The sequence below is a fragment of the Neomonachus schauinslandi genome, chromosome 8 (genome assembly GCF_002201575.2).
Source record: "Neomonachus schauinslandi chromosome 8, ASM220157v2, whole genome shotgun sequence".
Taxonomy (NCBI): Eukaryota; Metazoa; Chordata; class Mammalia; order Carnivora; family Phocidae; genus Neomonachus; species Neomonachus schauinslandi.
In genome coordinates this window covers 81,129,692-81,150,514 of record NC_058410.1, presented here as the reverse complement: position 1 = coordinate 81,150,514, position 20,823 = coordinate 81,129,692, and the positions used below count along the sequence as shown (strand labels likewise).

The 20,823-nt window shown below is 33.3% G+C and overlaps 1 protein-coding gene across 1 annotated transcript in view; it reads left to right on the top strand.

The window, feature by feature from the left end:
- The window catches only part of SENP6 (SUMO specific peptidase 6), a 115,490-nt gene that overhangs the window by 19,085 nt on the left and 75,582 nt on the right, over window positions 1-20,823 (top strand). The window contains exons 2-5 of the mRNA XM_021693054.2: window positions 4,885-4,978; window positions 6,949-7,009; window positions 17,443-17,585; window positions 18,671-18,775. Coding sequence (XP_021548729.1) covers window positions 4,885-4,978; window positions 6,949-7,009; window positions 17,443-17,585; window positions 18,671-18,775 — 403 coding nt within the window. The remainder of the gene's footprint in view (window positions 1-4,884; window positions 4,979-6,948; window positions 7,010-17,442; window positions 17,586-18,670; window positions 18,776-20,823) is intronic.

The following is a 20,823-nucleotide window of genomic DNA, read 5'->3' as shown; positions in this document are numbered from 1 at the left end:
GGGGTAGAGTTTACTTAAAAGCAACAACAACAACAGAGAACTAAATTACTTCCCATGAAATCAAAATAACCTGGGTTTTTTTGTTTTATTGTTTTTAAGGAAATAGCTAGAGAGGCCTTTTCTGAATATTTCATTATGGAAAGATTTGTAATAGTTCAGTTTCTTTTATTGATGCAGCAATGTTCAAATCTTGTCGTGTCAGTTTGGTAATATTTGTGCCCTTGTAGGTATTTAGGTTTGCTTTCTCTGGTCAACTAAGTCAGTTCCTCCCCATCCATCAAATTTTAATCTTTCATCAATTTAATTATATCTCTCATTACCATTATCTCCTTTCTGGTTTTCTTTTTGTTCTTAAGCGTTTCTACTTTCTCTCCCCTCCTTCCATTTCTGTCATTTTAATGAAGGGTATGGAGAAAAATGCATGTATTTAATTTGTGATACTTAACTGGGATCTGTCTTCAACCTTTATCTCTCTTTCCACTCAGTTTCATAAATGGAGTATAGTGGACATAATTTTCCACTCTCATTATTTCTAATGTCAACCATAGCAGGATACTGAAATGTGATAATACTCTCAAAGACTTTTGAGGATTTAAGTTTTTGTTCCTACTCCAAGTTGCCCTAAACTCATGTTTTTAAAATGTGTTTGCGTTTTATAATTTATTTTCTTATTGACAATAATCACTTTCATGAGGTTATTCTCTCATTTATTCATTTGTATGTTCTAATCTGCTGTCAATTAGGAAATCATATGACTAGATTTGTTAGAATTGTGTGTATAGAACCCTAGTTCCTTCAGTGTGTAAATAATAAACATTTCTTGACTTTTTGCTGCCTAGTGGCTTTTTTGATTAACTTGCCTGACTCATTTGATGGATACTAGTTGCTGGATTATGAGTCTTTATTAAGCTAGTAATCATTATAGTTTATTACCTTTTCTGTCTTGATAGGATAACTTTCACCTAACCATCTTTTTTTTATTTTTTAAAAAGATTTTATTTATTTATTTATTTATTTAATTTGAGAGAGAGAGCATGCACTCACTTGCACGTACATGAGCAAGGGTGAGGGGTAGGGGCAGAGGGAGAGGGAGAAGCAAACTCCCTGCTGAGCAGGGAGCCTGACCTGGAGCACTATCCCAGACCCCCAAGATCATGACGTGAGCCAAGGCAGACACTTAACTGACTGAGTCACCCAGGCACCCCCTAACCATCTGTTTTAAAAAATGGGTTCATTTTGGGGCGCCTGGGTGGCTCAGTCGGTTAAGCGACTGCCTTCGGCTCAGGTCATGATCCTGGAGTCCCTGGATCGAGTCCCGCATCAGGCTCCCTGCTCGGCGGGGGGTCTGCTTCTCCCTCTGACCCTCCCCCCTCTCATGTGCTCTCTCTCATTCTCTCTCTCTGAAATAAATAAATAAAATCTTTGAAAAAAAAAAAAATGGGTTCATTTTACATTTGATTTTTTAAAGTTCTTTTTGGGGAATAATTTTTAAATTTGTAGAGAAGTTTCAAAGATGTTATACAGAGTTTCTGTATACCATTTATGCATCTTTCCATAGTGTTGGCACCTTATATGATCATAGTACGTTTGTCCAAAACTTGGAAATTAACATGAGTATAATACTGTTACCTAAACTATAGACTTTATTTGGATTTCCCTAGTTGTTTCACTGTCCTTTTTTTAATTCCAGGGTCCAGTCCAGGATACCACACTGCATTTGGTTGTTACATCTCCTTAGTCTCCTCTGATGTGTACGGTTTCTTAATCTTTCTTTGTTTTTCATAACCTTGACGGTTTTAAAAGCATACTAGTCAGGTATTTCATAGACTGTCTTTCAGTTTGAGTTTATCTGATGTTTTCTCGTGATTAAGCTGGCATTATGAGTTTTTGGGAAGAAGACCACAGAGCTGAAGTGGCATTTTCATCACATCATATTAAACAGTATATCCTATGAATAAGACATCACTTTTGATGTTAACCTTAATCACGGCCGAGGGAGTGATTGTCACATTTTTCACTGTCAATTTACTTTTTTCCCCTTTCTGTAGTCAGTTCTTGGAAGTTACTAAGTCCAGTGTATACTAAAGGGAAGGGGAATTAAGTTTCACATTTTACGGGGAAGAGTTTGTGCATCTATCACTTGGAATTCTTTTTTAAGGAAGATAGGTCTTGGGGTACCTGGGTGGCTTAGTCGTTAAGTGTCTGCCTTTGGCTCAGGTCATGATCTCAGGGTCCTGGGATCAAGCCCCACATTGGGCTCCCTGCTTGGTGGGGAGTCTGCTCCTCTCTGCTGCTTGTTTTTTCTTTCTTTCTCTCTCAAATAAATAAAATTTTAAAAAAAAAAAAAAAAAAAAGGAAGATAGGTCTTTTCTCCCCATATATTTATTCAGTCATTTATGTCAGTATGGATTTCTGAATATTTCTTTTATTTTGAGGGTTATAATCCAGTACTGTTGTTTATTTTTGCTAAAATTGTTTCACCTTTGTTCAACTATTGGGAGGTTCAATTTGGTTCCTGAAACCTTTTTGACATTACCCCATCTTTTAAAAAAAATGGACCTTCTTATTTTCTGGCATACAGAATACTCTGGACTAATCTTGTATTTTCTCTGCCCCATCCCTACAGTTAGTTATTTCTTCCAGGAGCCCCGGCTCCTTTTATTAGAGAATGGTATTTAGAAATCAAGATCTGGTTGTGAGTGTGCTTGTTGCCATTGGAGTGTCACTGTTTTCTAGATCCTCTCAGAGGACAAAGCCTTAGTTCTATATACTACTAACCCATGGTACAAGACATACCTGTATATGTTCCTTTTATCTATCTGTATGTATATCAAAGAACTATGAGTTCATACTGATAACTCTTAATCTAGTACCAGTAGAATGAATAGAGTTCATTGTAGTTTTCTTCTGTTGCTTATTTGTAATCTCTTTCTCTGACAGGGAGAAACCTTGCTTCTATTATATACTATTTATTATTTGTCCCATCCCAGTATGCATGTAAAGAAGTTTCAGATTTGCTCATGGTGATTTGTTCCTTCCTATTTCATGATATTTATGTTTGTAAACTCATATTCTTTGAAACTTTCTGAGGCTTGTATTGAAATTTTATATTTTTTTAGAGAGGATTTATATTTGATTCTGTTAGTCATGGAGAGGCTTTTTTTTTTTCCTTCAAAAATAGCTTTTTATTGTGACAAAATATACATAAAATTTTCAATTTTAACTATTTTTAAGTGTACAATTTTAATTGTCATTAAGTACTTCAATAATGTTGTAAACTATCACCACTACCCATTTCCAGAACTTTTGCATCAACCCAAACAAAAACTGTGTACCAATTAAGAAATAACTTTCTTCTCTTTCTTTAGCCCATGTTAACTTCTATCCTACTTTCTGCCTCTGAATTTGCCCATCCTAAATACCTCATTTAAGTGGAGTCATATAGTATTTATTATGTCTAGTTTATTTAACTCATTGTAATGTTTTCAAGGTTCATCCTTGTAGCATGTATCAGAATTTCATTCCTCTATGGCTGAATAATATTCCTGTGTGTGTGTGTGTGTGTGTACATGTACATGCATACAGTACATTTTATTTATTAATGCGTCTTTTGATGGACATTTGGGTTGTTTTTACCTTTGGCTATTTTTAATGCTACGATGAGCGTTGGTGTACAAGTATCAGAGTCCATGCTCTCAGTTATTTGGGGTATATACCTAGAAGTGGGACCTCTGGATCATAGGGTAAATTCTATGTTTAACTTTTTGAGAAACTGCCATACTTTCCATGTTAGCTGCACCATTTTACATTCCCACCAGCAATGCATAGAAGTTGTTTCTCCACATCCTTACCAATAATTATTTAATGTTTTAAAAAAATAATGGCCATTCTAATGGGTGGGAAGTAGAGTCTCATAATAGTTTTAATTTGCATTTCCCTAACGTTTAGTGATATTCAGCATCTTTTCTTGTGAGACTCTTTTAATTATAGGTTTTTCTGGGCCCAAACCTGAGTAATTATGAGCTTATGGTTAGGAATTCTTTAACCATGGGGTAAATATCAACCCCAAAATCCAGAACAAAGACAAGACATCATAATTATTTCTGCTGTTTTTCAGGGTTTTTTTTTTCCCCCTTGTTCACCTAGTTGGAAGTTTGCCCTTCAGGTCTTCCGGTCTTCAGTCTGACCTCTCATCTTGCTGGCATCCCAAACTTGATTTTAAAGCCTCAGTTGTAGGACATCAAGTTTGTGTCATATGACTCCAAGACAAATGCCAGCTTCAGAACTTCTTTTATCTCTCTGAGTTCACACTTCCTAGTTGTTTATGGCTTCAGGGGGTTTCAGCCATGCACTTAAAAATTTTTTTAAACTTACTGTGAGAATGTTTGGTGTTCTGATCTAGAGAGTTTGCGGGGACATGAAGTTCACCATATTGTCAGTGCCGAAAACCTAGTTTCTCTTCTCTTCAAAGGCAGAGATGATTGACTGAAGTAAAGAAAAGACTAGTGGTCTGGATATACTTCTCATAAATAGGGCAAGCTAACTAACACGTACTAATTTCTAGGATCAGTGATTAAATATGGAGATACTGGATTGATTTTTATATACTTCATACATAATCATATGCTTCACCCCATTTTTACTGTATCTTACTAGTTTGGGCTTCTTCTTGGTAACACATTCATGCATATGGACAACTGTAAATTAGTAAAAACATTTTAATGTGTTCTTTTTTATTTTAGGGGAAATAAGATATTTATAAGAAATAGTCAAAACAAGAAAATTAAGAAAATTTAGACTAGCCAAAGAGCTTAGGAAATGCTTAATTTTATTTTATATTGAATAGCTCTATTGAATACTTATCTCAGTTTGTTTTTATTTCAGCTTTGACTAGATCAGAATCTAAGAGAGATGGAGGTTTTAAAAATAATTGGAGCTTTGATCATGGAGACGAAAGTGAAGGAGATACAGATAAAGAGTAAGAACTTTTTCTTCCCCCTCAGATATTTTGTAAGAATGACATTTCATTAAAAAATGATTTATATACTATGGAAGTATTTTTAAGAGTATGGTATTTTTTACTTAAAAAAAAATTGTCTATTACAGTAGCATCAAGGGAAAAAATGCAGTTTTTCATTAAATAATTTTTGCTGTTATGTTTCTCCATGTTTTGAAATGTGTAAATATGTGCATGTGATACATATAATCTTACAATTAAAAATTGACTTGATTTTCAATTAAAGAAATTGGGCTTTTTTTTTTTTTTAATGACATTCTGTTCAGGCAGTGATTTGAAAAGCTACCATTTATCATGAGTAAGTGAACCCAGATTAAAGCTCCGGAGTTTTGTGTGAAAGTTTAAGTCCTATAGTATCTTTCTTCACAGTTGTCCCATCCATCTTAGATTACATTACCACCAGAGAGAGCAGAAACAATTTAAATGATAAACACAGATGTTGATCCAGACAGAAGTTAAACAAAGTATTCATTACACTTTGTTAGTGTACTTGAAATGTCTGCTTTGTAAAATTTAAATGATTGTTTTAATAGAACCTTTTGCATATCATGAAATTTGTATTGCAAATTCACCATTGCTATTAGGTGCCTTGATTTATTGATCTGGTTTTCCACTGGGTAACACTAATTCAGAGATACACAAATATATATGTATATATAATATGCACATTATATATAAATACATACAGTTCTACCAAAACTATAAGTATTTTTTAAAATTTTTTACACAAGAAGTCATTCAGAGTATATTGACTGAATATTGTGGGAACTTCACTTCTGTCTGGGGAACAGCTTCGTTCATCATTACCACTTTTATGTGCCTTCATCTATGAGATATTGAATTGAAGTGAACTTTTATTTGAAGGAGAGCTTTGAACTGGTAAGTTTCTCAGCTAAAATTGGTATTTTATGGTTGTCTTTCTCTTATTTCTTTTTTTATTTCTATTTTTAAATTTAAAATAATTTTTTATTACAGACAGTATTTATGTAGTTTGAAAAATTGGAATTAAATCTGAAATTGAGTAGAAAGCATGTCACCTTTTAAACATTTTTCTAAAATGTTTGGAAGGAGAGAATTTTTAGTATTAAAAAAGTTGGGATGTGTATAAACAATAATGGAACAAACATTTTATATTTTTATTATAAATAGCTAGGATTTTACTAAAAATAGCTCTGCAGAGTTGTTTTTAGAAGAATGTATTTTGACTTTCTTTGTTAGATTTGTCATAATTATGTAAAAAAATCTGCACTTTAAAGTGTTACCTGTTCTGTGTATTTCATTTATGAATTACACTCTTTGGCTCATCATTATAAGAGGATCCTTAGGAGCTTCAGCTTTTTTAATATCTTGAGATTAACATAAACTATTAATAGATATATCAGTCTGATCTTTTAGAGTCTTAGGCCAATCATTCTAGTGTTGATATTTCTAAGAGTTGCAGAGGTATAACTATTTTACTGTGGTAACACTATTGGAATTACTTTTTTTTTTTTTTTACATCAGCTAAAGTATTCTTACCAGTTTTTTCTCTATTTTGTTTCTCTGTTCTTATCCCCTAATTTTAAATCTAAGACAGAAAGGAAAAATGAGTGACTATATATGAAATCTGCAGTTAAGGAAACAAAAATTATATGTTTGTTTATAGCAGGGGTCAACAAACAATAGGTCCATGGGCCCAATCTGGCCCACCATTGGATTTTGTTAATAGTTTTGTTGGAATACAGCCACACATACAATCCATGGCTGCTTTCATACTAAAATAGTAGAGTAGTTGGTATAGAGACTGTATAGCCTACAAAGCCTAATTTACCCTTTATAGAAAAAGTTTGCTGATCCCTGAATTGGGTAAGCAAAAAGAATAAAACTTCTGAATTTAATGTATGGGTTGTAATTGTCGCTTAAGATTTTTTTCCCCTTTATTTTCTATGTAGTGAGGCAAATCTACTCAGTGTAGATGAAGATGAGGATTCCGAGACCTCAAAAGGAAAAAAGGCAAGTGTTGCTTTTCTGACTTTTTTGGGTAAATTTTTTAGGTTATATACTAAAAACTAATACTTCAAGAGGATTTTTATATTTTTTAATTGAAATTCCCAACCACCCACTTCCACACCAGAGGCTAGTGGTGTTCCCAGTATCTTGTTTATTCCATCAGAGATTTTATGCATTACAAAGAAAGTATATATATTCTGCCCTACCCTCTTATATTAACACAATTAATAGCATACTGTATACAATTTTTAATCTTTTTAAAATTAATATATCTTAGAGACCATCCATAAGAGTCCATTAAAAGCACCCTTATTCTTTTACCTTGTTCTCTTTCACTGCTAATAAACTACCTTTTTTAAAAAAATTACATGGTTTAGCCTTTCATTGTTCTTTTCTTTCATTTTTAATAGAATATACAACCCTTCTCAGAGAAATTATCCACACTGGTACCTTGATTGTTTTACTTAACAGTATGGTCTGTGGATCACTCCACTAGCAAAGTACTTAGAAATCTTTATTATCTCCTTTATTGTTACATAGTACTCCAGTGACTGGATGAACAGTAGATATTTAGTTGGTTCCCTAGTGATGAGCAGAGGTCTTTCCCAGTCTTTTGTTATTGTAAGCAGTGCTTTAATAAAGCCTTATGCTAAATAAATAAATAAAGCCTCATGCTTATGTTTTTTCATACCTTTACAGTATATTTGTGGAATAGATTCCTAGAATTGCAGTTGCCGTTTCAGAGGGTAATTTATGTGTAATTTTGCTAGTTATTGCTAAATGCCTCATTCATAGGAATTAGCATTTGCCATTCCCACTAATAGTATATGAGAGTTCCTGTTTCTTTGTAATCTTGGGAAGTATGTAGTCAGACTTGAATTTTTCCTATCTGACATAGCACCCTCTTCACATATTTCCTATACTTACAGTTGAATAATACTTTAGGGTCTTCTAATTCCTCTCCCCCCATCTTTGTGGAGGGGGGGTTTCTTCCACAACATCTCTATTTTGTTGTAACTAAGGGAATTTGTAGAATTTGAAGTTTTTCTCTTAGTACTTTAAAGTTTTTGTTTATAAAGTTACATTGAAAAACTATAAGGTTTTTCATATTGCAGTTTTCCTTAGCTTTTATTTTAACATCTTGATTGCTTAGAGTGCTGTTTAGGTGTTCTTCAAGCGGACAGAAATATAGTGTACTTTGCAGGGAAAAATAAAAGGCATTTTTATTTACTAACTTCTCTGACATTGGTTTTCAATTTATGTGTTTTTTTTTTCTTGAAGATGCCCTTAAATTAGAATAATATATATGTCTTATACATTTTTAAGGATGTAAGTGTTGATATTTTAAAATAAAACTTAAATGATATTTATGTCTATCTAGTGATCTCTAAAGATAATTCGATTTGATACTCAGCATCATCTGTTTTAAAAATACATGTACCATCTCCTCTCTGACATTTGGAAATTTTATATTGTGCCTGTTTCTCCTTAAATTCATATTTCTGTTCAATTTTCCCATAGAATTTTAGTTTCATATATGTATTTTTTGTATATGTATTTTAACTTCATATGATGTCTTTTTATGCAATTGAAAGTCTTTTAATTACTCTTTCACACTAATAGATACACATTTATTGAAATTTAACATTAAATAACTGTCACTACAGGGTTCTAAGTTTTTCTTTTACTGGATTGAGTTATTCTTATAATTAAACATTTAATCCAAAAATATGTTACAGATATTTGTAGTTATTAAACTTATTATGTAAAATTATATTGGAAATGTATTTCTTAAAATGGGTGGTGCTGATGTTTTCCTTCTTTATTCATTTGGTTCACATATCCATGAACAAATATTATTTATTACTAGAATAAAACTTTCAGTAGCAATTTTTTTTTTTAAGATTTATTTATTTTAGAGAGAGTGTGCATGTGCGAGCAAGCATGGGCGGCTGGCAAGGGGAGAGTCTTATGCAGACTCCTCGCAGAGCCCAGGGCTTGATCTCACAACCCTGAGATCATGACCTAAGCCAAAACCAAGAGTTGGACGCTTGACCAGCTGTACTACTCAGGCACCTGGCAGTTTTCTTTTTAAACTTTTTTTTATAAATGCTGAGAAATCTTGGTCATATAATAAATAGATAAGGATAGAGTTTTGCTATAGCATTATCCTTCAGTTCTTTCCTTTTGAATTAAATGTCAAAAATCACATAGCAATACAATATTTAAAAGTTAAAAATTATTTGTGACCCAGTCATTAGAGTCATTGCCCTTCTGAATTGGGGGAAAGTATATTAAAAAGGCTTTATCAGACAATAATTATACTTGCTACTTTTAGATTCCTTTTTTTTAACTAGATACTCTGAGAAATAATTTAAAAAGTTGAAATCTTGTTAACTGCAGGATGCCTTTAATAATACGATATTTTTTTGTGAAATATTTTATAGTTTTTGTTTTGTGTATTTTTTTTAAACGTTGGAACTGCATATTTTGTTCATTTGTTCTATGGGAGATATCTATATATAATTTATTTGACAAGGCCAGTCCATATAGTCCTGCCAGTCAATTAAATTAGAGATACTATTTATCTGTAAGTGTCTATTTTCATTTTTCACTTCAAGTAAACATGTGAATTTGTATCTTCATGACAACCATTTCATTTCACTTCAGAATTCTAAGGTAGAAAAAGACAGCCTTGGTTTTGACCTGAGTTTGTTACTTGGTTGTAATAAGGCACAGCAGATTTCAGTCTTGTTTTAAAAACTTAGGCTTTCTTTGAGTTCTTCTCACTTGATTTTCTCCTTGGGGCAGTGCTTTTCTTGATTATAATTGGAATAGAATATACAAAGCCAGTAAGTGCAAATTTTTATCACTTTTGCTTTCGACTTTGCAGTTAAATTAAGGAAATCTAATAACCTTGGTCTAGAATATCCAGTTTCTATCCCATAGTTAGAAATATGTATATTTTAACAGAAATATTTATAAAACAGGGAAAGATATGAAGACTACTACTATTTTTTGTGTTAGAAGAGATTCCAGTATTTCCAGTTGTTCCTTTTAGGCGGTTTTTAGATTCTAATGCAATAGGTGAGAATTATGTCTTTTGTAGAACAGATAAAGGTCTATTGGGAAAGGAGATATTGTATGATGCCTTTTCTACAGATGGGTTTTAAAGTAAATGAATTTTAAGAAAGTGTAAAAATGGAGATTGAGGATTTAGGAATTGATTTGCTTAAAACTGTCCATGCCTAGGGTCGCCTGGGTGGCTCAGTTGGTTAAGCGACTGCCTTCGGCGCAGGTCATGATCCCAGGGTCCTGGGACCAAGCCCCGCATTGGGCTCCCTGCTCAGGGGGGAGACTGCTTCTCCCTCTCCCTCTGCCTGCCACTCCCCCTGCTTGTGCTCTCTCTCTCTCTCTCTCTCTCTCTCTCTGTGTTAAATAAATAAATAAAATCTTAAAAAAAAAACAAAACTGTTTGCTTCTGCATTTCATTGGGCCTCTTTAGGTAAAGGATACATGTCTTTCATTAGTTCTGGAAAAATTTTCATCATTTTATCTGTGGATATTACCTTTCCACATTATTCCTTCTGGAATTTTTATTAGAATTAATAGTAATATCATCATTTTTTTCATGCCCTTTAACCTGTATTTTATATACAAAAGGAAAAAAGGGGGGGTGCCTAGGTGGCTCAGTTGTTGAGTGTTTGCCTTCATTTCGGGTCGTGATCCCGGAGTCCCGGGATCGAATCCCGCATCGGGCTCCCTGCTTGGTGGGGAGTCTGCTTCTCCCTCTGACCCTCACCCCACTTGTGCTCTCTCTCTCTTAAATAAATAAAAAATCTTTAAAAAAAAAAAAAAAGGATAAAGGGCAAAGAACAAAATCATCCCTATACCATATTCTAGGTAATTCCTCAGCTCTGTCTTCTAATTCACTAAGTTTTAACTTTATCTTTGTCTAATCTGCTATTTAATATTTCTGTGGCCTTCATCTTTTTTTCTTTTTAAAAAAATTTTAATTAATTATTTTTTTAAATAGGCTCCACATCCAGCCTGGAGTCCATCATGGGGCTTAAACTCATGACTCTGAGATTAAGACCTGAGCAGAGATCAAGAGTCAGACACTTAACTGACTGAGCCACCCAGGTGCCCTTTAAAAAAAAAAAAAAAAGGCATTTATCATTTGTAGAACTTCTATGGGTTCTCTTTCAAAATTTTGTTTTTTCCCTAGTGTCTAGTTCTTACTGTTTCAATATCCATTTTATTTTTAAGAATTTAAATGTCTGTAATGTACATTTTACATGTCTATTGTTTTTTAAAGATTTTATTTATTTATTTGACAGAGAGAGACAGCGAGAGAGGGAACACAAGCAGGGGGAGTGGGAGAGGGAGAAGCAGGCCTGCTGCTGAGCAGGGAGCCTGATAGGGGGCTCGAACCTGGGACCCTGGGATCATGACCTGAGCTGAAGGCAGATGCTTAATGTACATGTCTAATTATTTAATAGATTCTTTTTTTAATAGCTTCTTTTAGGTTATCTTATTATCTGAAGTTCTTAGGTGCTAATTTCCTGAATACTTGTTCCTTAGTTAAATTGACTTATTTGATGTGTGATAAGTTTGGATGGATGATAACCACATATTGATAATTTTTACACATTTCACAGTCCCTGTGAAATATTCATGTAGCAAATATGTATCGATCACAGTGCTCCACATGTTAGTGAGCAAAATAGACAAGTTTCTTTTTCCTTTGGAGCTAAAATTCTAGTAACTGACTATACTTGTTACTTAATGAGTAATGTTATAATACAAAGTTGGCAAACTAAGGCTCATAGGCCAAATCTGGCCTACAACCTGTGGCCTAAGAACCATTTTTAAATGGTTTCCCCCAAAATCAAAAGAATGCTATTTTATTACATGTGAATATTACATGAAATTCAAATTTATGTTCATAAATAAAATTTTATTGGAAAACAGCTGTGTTCATTTGTTCATGTATTGTCTATTACTGCTTTCATGTCACAACACAGATTTGAATTATTTGGACAAAGTTGAGTAGTTTCAATAAAGATTGTATGGCCCATAAAGTACTTGTTATGTGTCCCTTTATAAAAAAGTTTTGCTGATCCCTATCCTATTGTTTTTACCTTTATTGCATAAAGGTATTCTATGTAGATTGATATCCAGTTAAGAGAAACAGCTTTTTTGGATGGGTGATATATTAGAGTAGTTAGAGAGTATCACATTCTAGGCCTGCTAATGTCCACTTTATAGGATGGTTGTAAGAATTTTGAGACAATGTAACTTATATAGTGCATGGCACTAGTAAATTTTCCATAAATAGCTAAGGCCTATGTTTATAGTTGGTTTTGTAATCCTGATTGTTTTATGCTAATCCATCTGTCCACAGTAGTTCTGATCTTATGCTTGCATTAGCTAGAGAACAGTCTTAGGCTACTAAAGAGGGGAGCAAACAGAAAGGATAATTGAAGTTTTTCAGGAACCTCCAGACTGAATATATCATCTTAAACTTTAGTAGTAGTAGTTCTCTAATCTGTGAGATAGTCATCCATAAATGAATGGCTTGATTTTTTTTTATTTATCTTATTTCCCCCAGTAATTTGATGTAGATTAGCAAGTTAAGAGCACAAATAAAATGAGAGAAAATAAAAATTATTAGGCAGAGAGAAGTAGATGTACTAGAGATTTAAAATAATTTATATGTTGTGTTTTAATTCAGCAGTTATTTTTAAGTTTTCTGGAAGGTAGAATTATGTCCTGTAGGTTTATGCTTGTGTGAAGAGAATCTTTACAACTTTATATCCTATGAGTCTCCTGTGGAATAAATTCTTCCCTACCCCCACCCCCCCGGAACTACCTTCTAAGTGTAACAGATGGTAGGGAACATTTTCTAAGGTAATTTGATGGTACAGTAAAAGGTTTTCATGAGATACAGTCATCTTTGACAAAGCTGGAAGTACTGGTTTTCTGTTGCCAACTGAAGTGTATATAGTTTTTAATAGTAACCTATAGGCAACAGAATTGAGAAATTTAAGAATTTAGTTATATAGATCCTCTTCCTTTAATGGTGGGCTTTGGGTTGTCTGTTGCTGTGCCCTAATGCTTTCTCAAAAAAGTTTTGAAAATGTATGAGCATTTAATCAGAAATATGGTTGAGTTAGCTGAGTTATGTGCCTGCATATTAGGTGTGATAATTTTGGCTTAAATAATTCTTAACAGGAAAGATTAACTTTCTATATTTATATAAAGGAATATTTAGCACAGTTCTTTTGATTTTGAGATATTTTGTATCCTAATGATGAATTCTTTTTGGATAACACTGTTTCTGGGTTTTTTTTTGTTGTTGTTAAGCATCTGTATTTATATTTCTCTAAACGACACTATAAAAATTCCTCATGCAGTATAGTATGGCAAAGCATAGGCTTTGGAATCAGACCAGTCTTTAAGTGTTTAAATCCATTTAGCTAGTTTGGACAAGTTACTTGGCTTTTTAAGTTCAATAAACTTTGTAACAGAGGGATAGAATTTCAGTAAAGTTTAAATGACGTACAGTGGAGATATTTTGTTGAGAAAAGAGAACTGAAGTGGGAAATTTGAATGTATTAATCCTTTCACTCAGTAGCAGCAAGTAATTGGCCTGATGTTTTAGGTGTGGTTGCTGAATCCCAATCTAAAGAACTACTGAAATGTCTAAAATATAGAGATTGAATATAAAGTAACTAACATAATGCCTATTCACAATAAGTATTCACTAAATATTAGTTTTTGTAATTGCCTAGATAGGAATGAAATTATATGATCAGTCTTTAATGGAAACTTGTCTTCTGAGATTCTTTTTTTATTTTAATGTTAAATACTTTATTACAGCTTGTGCAAAGATTGAGGGTTTATATTGAAATATAAATATTATATTTGAGAGACTAGTTGGAATTTTCTGGCCCAGTCAAGTCCTCTACACCATGTAGCTCATACATACTTCCATAAAGTATATCCCTAAGTTCATCCTCTCACACAAAAGTTTAAAGCTACAACCATCTAATGTAATGCTGTTCTCCCCAGCTTGTGCCAAGTTCTCTCTGTCATCTAGCTTATGTCATCTGAGATCAATTTATGATCTCATTTTGTCATGTGGAACTCACACTCTCAGTTTCTTCTCTGTAGCTAAGAGTCTCTTATGGTTTACCTCCCTCTCTGTTTTTATCTTATTTTATTTTTCCTTCCCTTCTCCTATGTTCATCTGTTTTGTTTCTTAAATCCCACATATGAGTGAAATCATAAGGTATTTGTCTTTTTCTGACTAATTTTGCTCTCTGGCTCCATCCACATCCTTGCAAATGGCAAGATTTCATTCTTTTTTTATGGCTGAGGAATATTACATTGTGTGTGTGTACATATATATATATGTATACATATATATACCACATCTTCTTTATCCATTCATCAGTCAATGGACATTTGGGCTCTTTCCATAACTATTGTTGATAGTGCTGCTATAAACATTGGGGTGCATGTGCCCCTTCAAATCAGCATTTTTGTATCCTTTGGATAAATACCTAGTAGTGCAATTGCTGGGTCATAGGGTAGTTCTATTTTTAACTTTTTGAGTAAGCTCCAAACTGTTCTCCATAGTGTTGCACCAGTTTGCATTCGCACCAACAGTGCACGAGGGTGCCCCTTTCTCTGCATCCTTGCCAACATCTGTTGTTTTCTGAGTTGTTAATTTTAGCTATTCTGACAGGTGCAAGGTGGTATCTCATTGTGGGTTTGATTTTTACTTCCCTGATGATGAGTGATACTGACCATTTTTTCATGCTTCTGAGATTCTTAACAGGATATATATCAAAATCACCCAGAGCAGTGGCTCTCCCATGTTAATGTACATCAGAATCACCTGGAAGGTTTGATAACAAGATTGCTGGACCCCACTTTCAGAGTTTCTGACTTAGGAGATCTGGAATGGGGCCAGCTAATTTGCATTTTAAAGTGTTCTTTAAATACTGGTCCAGCAAACCACACTTTGACAACCATTCATTGATTAGGGCATTTTTAAAAAAAAATAACATGGAAGTAGATCTAGGTCATCATGACTGAATATTCAGGCCTAATTTTTATCAGCTGAATGCATCTTGATGACCAGTTGTTTATGATAAAATAATTTATGGGATTTCTTTTTTTTAAAATTAATTTAATTGAGTGGGGGGTCAGAGGGAGAGAATCTCAAGCAGACTCCCTGCTGAGCATGGAGCCCGACATGGGGCTCGATCTCACCACCCATGAGGTGATGACCTGAGCCAAAATCACAAGTTGGACGCTTAACCAGCTGAGCCAACCCCGGTGCCCCAATTTATGAGCTTTCTAAGAGAAGATATCTGTATTTCTAATTGAGTGGGAACTATTGCTTACTGAATTCCTACCTATCTGCCCATTCCAGGGCTTGGCAATTTGTGTATATTTTTGTTAATGCATGAAATAACTCCATGATTACAAGGAAAGTTTCTTGGCTAGAAAGACAAGTCTGTTTGATTCCTAAATTGTTATCTTTCCACAATAATGCTTTATTTCCTGTGAAAAAGGGTCCCCAAATGCAAAATTGATTGTATTCTCCTACTAACAGAAATGAAAGAGTGTAATAATTCTAGTATCTTTATCCCCTATGGTTTTTGTTTCTGTTGTTTCTCTTGGTTTTGATCACATTGTCTAATTTCTTTGAACCTGCTATGAATGGTAAATATTGCATATGAAAAGTCATAGAGATAATTTGAGGCCTAGAAAATTATCTGTTTCTGGAGGGAACTAGGAGCATTAGCAATCTCAGTCTCAGATCACCTTAAATCAGTGATTCTCCAAGTATGGTCTCTGATTGGCAGTATCAGCATCACTTGGGGACTTGCTAGAAATGCAAATTATTAGGATCACCCCAGACCTAATGAATAAGAATAAACTGTAAAAGATTGGACATAGCAGTTTAACAAACAATTCAGGTAATTCTGATTTACAATAAAAATTTGAGAACTGCCTTAATTGAACTGAAGGTTGAGATGATTAGAAGCTAGATTTCAATCTATACGAAGGCTGTTATTCATAGGCTGTAATTCTGATCCAAATTTTGAGGGGTTTATGAGGCCCTTCATATATGGTGGATCTTCATCTCTACTTTTTGTCTCTAGCTCTCGGAAGTTCAGCTTAGCTTCTCAGGTACATCTTCTGGAATCAATAGATACCTCAGGAGAAAATACAAATCTGGGCTTAGATCTCTGAGTTTCTTGTTCCTATCTTAATTCTTAATTATTCCTGCCTTTGGAGCCCTCAGATGTCTCAAACATACATATTTTTTTAATTTGTATTTTGTCCAGCTTTTTTCTAGTTGTTTTCAGAGAGTAGAAGGAAATTGATCTGCATTACTTAATCTGCCTCAAACAAATGGAGGAGTTTGAAGCCCATGGCCGTAAAAAGATTAGGAAGTAAAGAAATGTCTCAAGGAGGAGAAATGATAAGCAGAGTGTCAAAAATCGGTCTTTTTTGCAATTTAGTAGTGTAGTTATGCCTAAAAATAAGAATGGTGTTGGCACAATGAACTCTGTACTCAGGAGAGCTTTTTTTGTGGGAGGTATTTTTTTAGGGAACTGTTAGGTTTCTATAGAGATCAATTGGGGGGAAAAAGCCATGTCCCTATCTTCTTAACTATATTTTATAAGTGAGAAAATATTTATCGTTTCAAAATAAAGTAGATAAGAATGATTTTTAAAGTGTTGTTTTGGGTAAATTATCACTAAGAACTGAAGATTTTTTTTCTCAATGAATCTGAAAGCAGCTTTTAAATGTCTGGTGCAATGAATGTAATAAAAGTTGGTTTCTTTGTTGAAAAGAGCTTCCTGAGAAATGCCCATCCTATTGTCATACTGTGATCCTCCCAAAGTGATTGTTATTGATGTCTTTATATGATCATTTGCAACTATGAAAGTATTAAGACATTTCAGTTTCTGTGTTTGTATAGAAACCTTGATGTTAAGGCCAAGCTACTTGTACAGGTTGAAATGGTAACTTAACGCCATATTTGACTGTACTCGGCCTACAGATAGCGGTAACGGGAAATATTTTTTTTTTACTCTCAAGAAATAGCCATTTTAAGATACTCTACCCTCATGTCTTCTATTTTCTCTTTTAATTATCTCAAGTACCTTTGGAGACTTTTAAATGAAAAGGAAATAATATCATAAACATCCGTGTTCCTACATATTTGTGTTATCCTTAGGGAAAAAAAGTATTATGGTTGAATTATTCTTAAATTCATGCCACTGTCATCCCTCTCTCCCACCTTCAGTAGCTGATAGAATTTTTATAGCTTTTTTAATAAGCGGGTTTTCAAACAATCATTATAATGTTTATTGACTCTTCAATGTTTATGGATCTTTTTACAGTTAAATCGTCAATCTGAAATTGTTTCTACCAGTTCTGGTGATCCCTGGAAGACATGTGCAAGACGAAGCAAGGCTGAAAGTTTAAAACCTTTAAAAGGCAACCCAATTGGACTTAACATGTTAAGCAACAATAAGAAATTGAGGTATAGGCACTTCACTACACATTCCTACAGAAAAGATAAAAGTGTTTAACACCAAAAATTAACTACCTTTGTAGCCAGTTGACCCAACCTGTACCTTATCTTTTCACTTTATTAGCAGTGCCAAGAGGTAGAGTTGTTCCAGTGTGTGGATTCTTTCCTTTTAATCTTGGGATTAGGGTTGATTGCAATGGTTTCTTATTCTGAATAAAAATATTACAAGAAAAGTTTCAGTAGACTAGGATTTCATAAGATGAACTTGCTCTCCTATAGTTAGTAAAATCTTGGTCATAATGTTAGAAGTAGAAGGCACTGGAGGCTAGAGTGCTCCTGTCTCCTTTAGGGGATACTTATTCAGGATTGTCTCAATAAGGGACTTTTTTTTTTCTTTTTCTTTTTTTTAAGATATCTTATTCCTCTCCTAGATACAACCCACCTTTCCTTTGTGGTACTCATAGGGAACCACTGTTACTGATATGATTGGGCTCTTACACCTCTCCGAAATAGAGTTGAAAATCACTGTTTCATATCAATTTTGTCAATTTATAGATAGAAAACTGAGGTACATAAAGGCTAAGTAACTTTGAAGTCAGTGGCAGAATCAGAAGTAGAATTTGGGACTCCTGACTTTTTTTTTTTTTTTTTTTACAATAATACATTTGATTTTGATTTTGATTTTGGCATATAAGAAAACTTTGTAATACTCATGGTTTAAAAGCTTTTGATATGGATAGTCCCTAATAGAGAAGAAGAAAAGAAAATATATCTGAACTAATTTATAAGATACCTTATAGTGCAAAACATACATTTAGGATTCCTGCTTTCTATTCCAGTGTTCTTCTACTCTGTATATTTCATGAATTGTATTGGAAACATTTCAGAGACAAATTCAGGAAGTAGAAAACTCCTAGTGGACAATTGAACGTGGTCAATTGGGTTGGGTTAATGTATAAATATATATAAACACATTTTTTTTTAGTGTGAAGGTTTTGTGTATGTGTGTATGTTCAGATTTGAAAGGATATATTTTGCATATGTGTATGTAATTTTCCTCTGTTCAAATTATTCTTTGTCTCTTGTATCTGCAGTGAAAATGCACAAAATGCATCAATATGTTCTGGAACTGTAGTTCATGGTAGACGTTTTCAACATGCTAATGCACAGATATCACTAGTAAAAACAGCAGCCCAAAGGTAAGGATTTGAATTACCTTTGTTTAGAGTGTGTGTGTTTATATATATATGCATATCATCGTTTTTAATCATTTTGCACCCTTTTTTTTCTTTAAACAGTTTTTTTACTTTGTGGAACTTTACCGTGTTTCTCTTGTTTGTCACAAGATATTCCTGTCTCTGAATAATTCATGTCTTAGAATTTTATTATTTTATATCTGCTTTTGAATAAATCACATTCTATAAGTAGAGACTTAAAAGCCTTTTTATTGCATTATATTCCAGTTAAATTAATCTGATTTTACAATATTGACCTAAAACATTTGACAAGAAACCTTCAGCTGGTAGTTTAGCTCTGATGAGTAAAACTACAGTTATTAGTTTACTTTCTTTTTAAGATTTATTGGATTTCAGAGTACCAAAATAAATCACATTAGTTTTAGCTGAGAAAATTTTGTGTTTTAGTAGATTTGGATGTTCTCATCGATCATCAAAGTAATACTTGAACCTTAAAATAATGAAAGTAACAGTGGGGAAAGCTTAGTGTTTTAAGTGTGTGTTTTTCATGACCATTTTTGAATGGTTATGAAATTTCAGTTGAATTTCAGTTCTGAGTCTATTTTAATTGACTAAGAAATCTTAGGATCCAACAATAAAATAAATATTATGACTAGTTGTGTAAAATGTTTTTATAAATAGTAAAATTTAAAGATTTGGTATATATGCTAAATGCTGCTCTTCATTTTTTTAAAAATGTTGATCTAGATTGTTGCTCATTCAGAAAATGGCCTGACTCTTAGAAACCGTTGCTATATTTGCTGTGTATGTAGATTTGCTATAGCATAGATTTTTAACTTAAATACCTTAAATCTTTCTCATACTTTAGGATAAGATCTTTCTTTTGCTTAAATATATTACCATAGATAAAACATTGTAAAATTAGATATTTGAGAAATACAACTAAAAAGACAGAAAGAGAACTTATTGCACATACCAAAAAATTGGCTTCTCTTACTGTAAAGTACACAAATCAAGTCTAGCCAACATATGGCACAGACATGAGAATAAATAATAAAAGGAGAGTAATCAGTGGGGAGGCAAAAAGAAGAGACACAGTGTTTTTCACACACTGATCACATTGGTAGAATCCATTGCTGACAAAGATTTGTCTTTCTGATATTCTGAAAATGCGGTCCATGTTGAAATACTCATTTATGGTTTATGATCAAGTGATATATTCTACAACTAAAATTATTATTGCTTTTGAACTTATTTATTAGTTTGGAATTATTTGCAGTGTGTCCTATTCTCCCCATCCTCCTTTCATCATTGGTAATATTAAAAAACTGATTTCAGTCTGGAAATTGGTTTGTGTTTTGTTTTATTCTAGGTCTTTGCACTTATTATACCTTGCATATGTATTATTGCTATCTGCATAAAATAGTAGATTCTGTTAAGAGGAAATGGCATTTACTAGTAAAATATTTCTCAAAACAAAACAAAACAAAACCCTGAATTAGTTTATATTTAGAGAAACACTCCTGAGTGAAAATACCTGACAAGAACAACTAGGAGCAGTAAGGAAAACTGAAAAGTCATGTTAGCAGATTCTATTTATGTTTGTCTCTTAAATTTATAGAATAAACATTTCTTATTCTTGCTACACTGTGTCATTAAAAAGGTTTTGACATTCAAAAACAATTCATTGAGAGTGTTTCTAATTTTCTTCCTTCAAAATCATTGAGTGATTTTATGCTACATGCCAGGCATAGATGAGGTACAGCATAGTCAAAGGTGAATATGACAAAGTCCCTGCTTTCAAGCTCAGGTTTGATTAGGGTAGAAGACAGAAAGAGGAGTAAACAAATAATTACATGGTAAGTGCAGTGTAGTAGACACAGTTTGCATAGTGCTATTTACAGAGAAGGGAGCTGTGAAGAATTCACAAAGGAAGTGTTAAAGAAGCTTTTGCGTGTACTCCATGCAGTAGGAATCACATCTTCAAAGGCATGAAGATGGTTGCTACCAAACTTTTGGTTTTATTTTATTTTTTCTTTTTTTTAAGGCTT